Source organism: Salmo trutta, chromosome 8, assembly GCF_901001165.1.
Source record: "Salmo trutta chromosome 8, fSalTru1.1, whole genome shotgun sequence".
NCBI classification, from domain to species: domain Eukaryota; kingdom Metazoa; phylum Chordata; class Actinopteri; order Salmoniformes; family Salmonidae; genus Salmo; species Salmo trutta.
This window is the reverse complement of record NC_042964.1, coordinates 18642082-18649762: the sequence shown is the minus strand read 5'-3', so window position 1 is coordinate 18649762 and position 7681 is coordinate 18642082. Positions and strand designations below refer to the sequence as shown.

General features: G+C 45.9%; 1 protein-coding gene across 1 annotated transcript; it reads left to right on the top strand.

Annotated features, from left to right (window-relative positions):
• The first annotated feature begins 37 nt into the window (after positions 1-37).
• On the top strand, positions 38-7681 carry LOC115198371 (zinc finger protein OZF-like). The gene is made up of 3 exons (XM_029760273.1): positions 38-120; positions 761-944; positions 6247-7681. Exons 2-3 carry the CDS (start codon positions 776-778, stop codon positions 7644-7646), a joined length of 1569 nt encoding a protein of 522 aa, XP_029616133.1. The 5' UTR covers positions 38-120; positions 761-775; the 3' UTR covers positions 7647-7681.

Sequence of the window (7681 nt, the reverse complement as noted above, 5' to 3'; positions counted from 1 at the left end):
GCTCCCTGGTGGTCTGCCTGTGTCAGACGTTAGTGTGGTAGGTGCTACTTGGGTGCTTCTTCCTGCACTGTGGATGTCTGGGGGAGGTTGTGGTCATCACAGCACCCACTGCACGGGACACTGGAGGGGTAGAGGGGTCGGCAGGGAGAAATTGAATGCGAACACACTACATCATTGATACACGTCAAATAATACCCATCTAGCTAGCTAACAAACATATCACCAATCATTCAGCATACACCACAATATCGACACAATTACGCCATCAGTGTTGTTAGAATGATACTAAATTCGAGGGTTGGTTAAATTACGGCTAGTTTAGCAATTAGCTAACTAGCTACTAGAAAACATTAGTTACAGATGGACAACTAGCGATGCTAACCAATGTTAGTTAGCTACCTCTTAGGTCGGCCTTACGGTTTTTCTATTAGGTTTCACAGCCTCTACGGCAAAGGCGAAACTCTTCTTTACCGAAATGGAGTATTCGAATGACAACAACGTAGCAGCACACTGGACTGGGCTAGCAGCACACTGGACTGGGCTAGCAGCAGTCACGAAGTAATGCTGCGAATTTGTAAACACAAGACACCGCCATGTTACGGTCACCGGAACTATCGCGAGACTTCCCGCTGAACACAGCCCTTCCTCGGAACTACGAGGTGACTTTTCTTTTTTTACTGTTTCGCATTCCCTGTGTGGACAAAAGAAAGACACACTGACTGAACCAAAGATCATTTACATACGGAATAGGCTACCCAAACTGATCCAGTGAAAAATGTCTAAACTACAGTTGTTGCGTTTATTTTTAAATGAGCGTTTAACGGAGTCTGCTGCTGTGGAGATTTTCGAAGCAGTTGAGAAAGCGGTAGCGGAGTACCAGGAGGAGAATGATCGGCTACGGAGACTGCTGCGGTTCACACCAGAGATACAACTATGTAGAATAGGTTCGTATGTTTTTTGTTTTGTTTGTTTTGTAAACAATAATTTGTATTATTGTAGCGATCCTGGTTTATAAGCACGGATGTCGACTCTGCCATTGGTGCATGCTTTTGTGGCACAGTCGATAACCGCGGGGTTAAAGGCAAGATAGATCATGAAAATCCTTCAATATGATGCTTAGATTGGACGCGCTATGCATTTCGTGTTAGGCTATCAAACAGCATCTACAACGACCATGTTTTCCACTTCGTTTCAACCTGTTGTTAAAGCTCTTTCTTCAATTTGAATAATCACAGTGAGGTGAGTTTTAAAATTACGATACTGTTTTGAGGACAAGTGTTTGATGTGATTCTCTATTGCATTTGCATTGATACAGCATGCAGGGGGCACCTTTTGGTTTTAGAAGTGGTGGGGACATAACTTGGCGGGGGTTCTGAGGGTCATCCCACTTTTTGGGGTATCTAAAGCTCATTTCCTGAATTTCTACACAATCTAATATGACCCATGGCCTTTCTAGCTGTCTCTATGTAGAACAACAAAAAGTAGTAAGCAAAAATGCCGACAGTCGTCAAGCTATGTAAGAGACCGTTATTAAATATGTTTAAGTGATTGATAATACTTAACTAGATTAATGATAATTAAATAATCAGTATTGTGTGCACCTTGAACCAATAGCCTAACAAATGAACAAGTCTTATAAAGTACAAAGACTTAATTTTTGATTGTATTTATTATGACATCCTCTATATCAAATTTCAGCCAGACCACCCAGCCAGCCAAAGCCCCTGCAGTCTAGTCAATAACTCCACTCTCCCCAACACAACTTCCTTTTTTGGTCTCAAGGGAAAGGTTTGGAAATCAAAAGTTTAATAAAAACACACATTCACCTCCTACACATTAGCACACGGAAACAGTACATCCTCCATATAATTCACATCATAGGCCTAATAGTACTGTAGAGCTCTTTTCACAATCCAACACACCCCACTCAGCTTTACGATCTTAGTTAAACATTCATTATTGGTTTCAGGTGTGTCACATTTTTTTTTGTTTTACATGTTTTGTGTCATCGGCGAAAGCCATTATCAACCCTTGATACAGTTTGGAAATCAACTTTAGAGGTTTGTCAGACTGCCTTAAAATAGTTTACATCTTTTGAAGCGTCTTGCTTGTCCGGTGTTTGCTGCACTGAGAGAATAAAGTGTTGTATCTGCAAGAATTCACCTCAGCGCCGTCACAGACGGGTCTTCCCCGGCTGCCTGACCCTGCTGAGACCCCTGTCACAGACGGGTCTTCCCCGGCTGCCTGACCCTGCTGAGAACCCTGTCACAGACGGGTCTTCCCCGGCTGCCTGACCCTGATGAGAACCCTGTCACAGACTGGTCTTCCCCGGCTGCCTGACCCTGCTGAGACCCCTGTCACAGACTGGTCTTCCCCGGCTGCCTGACCCTGATGAGACCCCTGTCACAGACTGGTCTTCCCCGGCTGCCTTACTCTGCTGAGAACCCTGTCACAGACTGGTCTTCCCCGGCTGCCTGACCCTGATGAGAACCCTGTCACAGACTGGTCTTCCCCGGCTGCCTGACCCTGCTGAGACCCCTGTCACAGACGGGTCTTCCCCGGCTGCCTGACCCTGCTGAGAACCCTGTCACAGACTGGTCTTCCCCGGCTGCCTGACCCTGATGAGAACCCTGTCACAGACTGGTCTTCCCCGGCTGCCTGACCCTGCTGAGAACCCTGTCACAGACGGGTCTTCCCCGGCTGCCTGACCCTGCTGAGAACCCTGTCACAGACTGGTCTTCCCCGGCTGCCTGACCCTGCTGAGACCCCTGTCACAGACTGGTCTTCCCCGGCTGCCTGACCCTGCTGAGAACCCTGTCACAGACTGGTCTTCCCCGGCTGCCTTACCCTGATGAGACCCCTGTCACAGACTGGTCTTCCCCGGCTGCCTGACCCTGATGAGACCCCTGTCACAGACTGGTCTTCCCCGGCTGCCTGACCCTGCTGAGAACCCTGTCACAGACGGGTCTTCCCCGGCTGCCTGACCCTGCTGAGACCCCTGTCACAGACTGGTCTTCCCCGGCTGCCTGACCCTGCTGAGAACCCTGTCACAGACTGGTCTTCCCCGGCTGCCTTACCCTGATGAGACCCCTGTCACAGACTGGTCTTCCCCGGCTGCCTGACCCTGATGAGAACCCTGTCACAGACTGGTCTTCCCCGGCTGCCTGACCCTGATGAGAACCCTGTCACCATCTGCTCCTTCTCCGGTGAGGCATGACAAAGTATTACCTTGGTGTACATTTATACATTCTATTGTTTAAGAATAGAATCAGTGGTTCAATAATTGAAATGACCATTATTCCCAGATGAATAATGGTCATTTCAATTAATGAACCATTGATTCTATTCTTAAACAATACAATGTATAAATGTACACCAAGGTAATTCTTTGTCATGCCTCATCGGAGGCATGTTGCCTACCCATCAACACAAGATGGGACATTGTATCCATTCACTGATTGTTATAATGCAGAATTCACCTGAGCTCCGTAGACTGGTCTTCCCTGGCTGTCTGACCCTGCTGGGACACCTGTCACCATCTGATCCTGCTAAGACATGATGAGCATAGTGTTGTGTACTGACTGTGCACCATGACAGTGAAGCCTGTAGAGCTGTTTATAATGTGTCGGTGTGAAAAGTAGGAAATTAGCTAGGGAAACCTGACAGATCAATAACGTTACGCTGCTATACTGACTAATAAAAACTCACATTACGTTGAAGAAACGGTCTTCAATCGGTCTTCAATCGTTTGACCGCTTAAATCGTTTGATTCAGGTCTAGTGATTTGAGGAAAAATAATAGCTAAAGTTGGTAAGCTAGCTAGCTAACGTTAGCAAACTTCTGGCTAGCTCTAGCTAATGGTACATCATAAAATGTACTTCTATTGAAACAGGACAAAACAAAGGCTACAAAACATTTCAATACTCACCACAGCTTTGAGATACTGCTACCTGTCAGATAGCTAGAGCCGAACTGGCTGCTAGTAACGTTAGTTCATTCGAGAAGGGATGAAACACTGGCTAACGTAACATGTCAGTTAAACTACTAGCTCAGCACTGGGAATAAATACAATTTTTTTCCCGTCAAGCAGCAGTTACCTTGCCAGCTAGATCAGTCAACTAAAGAGTAGCCAGTTTCTGCTCTGTTTGCTTTTACAACTCAGAAAAAAAGCGCAACACAGACAGCAGCTGCCCCTGATCATCTCTCCCGCGCTGGTCCTATACGCCAGCCTTTCAGAAGCTTTGCCTTCACACAGCCTGTCCGCATGCTCTGTGGTGTCCCATGCGGTCCTAAATCCAGCTGACTAAAACTGGGAAACAGCCTACCCAACCGCTCTGAGGCATCCACATGGTCCTAAAGCACACCGGTGCTGTGTTTTTAAAAAAAATCAGAGTGCGATTATAAAACTGGGGGGGACAAAAATGCAATTTTAGAATGTGGGGGGGTCATATTCCCAGTGAAAGTTGCACCCCTGCATTGATGTCAGAGCAGTTAGAGGGACAATAGAGCCCTGAGTAATAGGCTATTAGTGACCTGATGGTTGTTAGCAAGTTGGGTACTACCAACACATGTCCAGAGTTGCTGCAACCAGGTCTCAGAGCATTTTATATTATTCTGTATGTAAATCTGAGACACTCCATTTAGTATATGTTACAAATTACAATTCGTATGCTATGTTCCGAATTTGCAAAATGTAATGATTTTGAAATAAAAGGTGGCTAATAATATTAGCTAGCTGGCTAACGTTAGCTAGGCTAGGGTCAGGAGTGAGGTTAAAGGGTTAAGGTTAGCTAAAAGGGTTAGGTAACATGCAAAGTACCTAAAAAGTAGTAAGTAGTTGAAAAGTTGCTTATTAGGTAAAATGCTAAAGTTCTCCGTGATGAGATTTGAACTTGCAACCATTTGCTTGCTAGAAGTTTGCGTAACCATCTGTCTTATGTAACCATACCAAACTAATTTTAGTTTCTGGATTTACATTTACTATGTTATGTCTAGTCTATGAGACCAGGCTGCTAGAGTGTATTAAAGGAGATTGTCACTCAATGGTCATGTGGGTATTTTACTAGGATCATGACTGCTGGTGTGGTGGTAATAAGGTCACCGCATCAGCCCTACTAGGTATCTCTGAGGGGTATCATACGAAGCAAGCTAGATCTACTCAGGGTTTTCTAAAGCTAACCAGCTTCAGTTAGATTCACATTCCAGCTCGGGCTTCATCCGCAGGACCCAGGCCCGGGGGTCCATTCGGAAAGTATTCAGACCCCTTTCCTTTTTCGACATAATCCACAAATGGATTAAATAAATGTTTTCCCTCAATCTACACACACTACCTAAAAAAAAAAAAAAAAGATACCTTATTTACGTAAATATTCAGGCCCTTTGCTTTGAGACTGGAAATTGAGCTCAGGTGCATCGTGTTTCCATTGCTCACCCTTGAGAGGTTCCTACAACTGTGGTCATTTAAATTGATTGGAAATGATTTGGAAAGGTACACACCTGTGTATATAAGGTCCCACAGTTGACAGTGCATGTCAGAGCAAAAACCAAGGAATTGTCCATAGAGCTCCGAGACAGGATTGTGTCAAGGCACAGATCTGGAGAAGGGTACCAAAAAATGTCTGCAGCATTGAAGGTCCCCAAGAACACAGTGGCCTCCTTCATTCTTAAATGGAAGAAGTTTGGAACCACCAAGACTCTTCCTAGAACTGGCCGCCCGGCCAAACTGAGCAATCGGGGGAGAAGGGCCTTGGTCAGGGAGGTGACCAAGAAACCGATGGTCACTCTGACAGAGCTCCAGAGGTCCTCTGTGGAGATGGGAGAACCTTCCAGAAGGACAACCATCTCTGTAGCACTCCACCAATCAGGCCTTTATGGTAGAGTGGCCAGACGGAAGCCACTCCTCAGTAAAAGGCACATAACAGCCCACTTAGAGTTTGCCAAAAGGCACCTAAAGACTCTCAGACCATGAGAAACAAGATTCACTGGTCTGATTTATTTATTTATAGGGGACAATGCACATTAATCAACATCAGTATTACAACATCCATGTAAATGTGCCGGGTTTAGTCAAAAGCTAATTTCCACTGCGAATGTATAGCCTACAAAATGAATAGAACTTATAAACAATTGATATATGTGATTAAATAATTGTCTGTATCACAACAAGCATTTTGAAATGGCATTGTGCACTCAGGCATATCTAAAGACTATACATGTAACCTCTGCTCCTCCTCTCTTTCCCTCCAGACTCCCTGCAGCTCTCTCTTGCTGTCTCTGAAGAGGAGGTTCCCCCTGAGCAGCAGGAGTGGAGCTCCAGTCTGGGGCAGGAGGACCCAGAGCCCACACAGATCAAAGAGGAACAGGAGGAACTCCGGATCAGTCAGGAGGAAGAGCGGCTTCAAGGGCTGGAGGCTGATATCACAGAGTTCAAATTCCCTCCTACCTGTGTGAAAAATGAATGTGATCAGGAGGACCCACTTCAGTCCATGACTGAACAGACTATGGAGAACAGAGAGAGTGACTCCAAACCAGTGGATCTCAAACCTTTCGGGACTGTGACCCACCTAAAGGGTCTCGACCTTCCCTTTGACCCTCCAGATAGTCAAAACAATGCCTCCAGCCACAGCTCAGCTACAAGCAGTGACCAAGTCGGACTTAACAGCAGCCCACCATTGGATCTAATTGTGCACAAACTGGCTCACACAGGAGAGAAACCGTTTAGCTGTGGCGACTGTGGGAAAAGCTTCAGTCAAAAGGAACACCTAGGGAACCATATACGCATTCACACAGGAGAGAAACCGTTTAGCTGTGGTGACTGCGGGAAAAGCTTCACTGTCAAGGGGAACCTAACTGTGCACAAACTGGCTCACACTGGAAAGAAACCATTTAGTTGTGGTGACTGCGGAAAAAGCTTCTATCAGAGCCAGGAACTAACTGCGCATATACGGACTCACACTGGGGAGAAATCGTTTAGCTGTGGTGACTGTGGGAAAAGGTTTTATCACAAGATTACTCTAAACCGACACATTCAGACTCACACAGGAGAGAAACCATTTATCTGTGGTGACTGTGGGAAAAGGTTTTATCACAAGATTACTCTAAACAGACACATACAGACTCACACAGGAGAGAAACCATTTATCTGTGGTGACTGTGGGAAAAGCTTCAGTCAGAAGGAACACCTGGGGAACCATACACTGACTCACACAGGAGAGAAACCGTTTAGCTGTGGAGACTGTGGGAAAAGCTTCAGGCAGAAGGGGACCTTAAATACGCATAAACTGACTCACACAGGAGTGAAATCATTTATCTGTGGAGACTGTGGGAAGAGCTTCATTCTGAAGGGGTCCCTAAAGATGCATACACAGACTCACACAGGTGTGAAACCATTTATATGTGGAGACTGCGGGAAAGGCTTCTATCTGAAGGGAGACCTAGGTAAGCATATACTGACTCACACAGGTGAGAAACCATTTAGCTGTGGAGACTGCGGGAAAAGCTTCAGGCAGAAGTCGGCCCTAAAGACGCACACACTGACTCACACCGGAGAGAAGCCATTTCACTGTGGAGACTGTGGGAAAAGATTCAGTCAGAATGGGGCCCTAAAGAAGCATTTATTGACTCACACAGGAGTGAAATCATTGTAGCCGTGGGGACTGTGGAAAAAGCTTCTATCAGAAAA

Coding starts and splice junctions, on each gene's coding strand:
- LOC115198371 (XM_029760273.1), top strand. CDS start 776: ATGTCTAAACTACAGTTGTTGCGTTTATTTTTAAATGAGCGTTTAACG. Junction 945..6,246: donor GATACAACTATGTAGAATAG/GTTCGTATGTTT, acceptor CTTTCCCTCCAG/ACTCCCTGCAGCTCTCTCTT.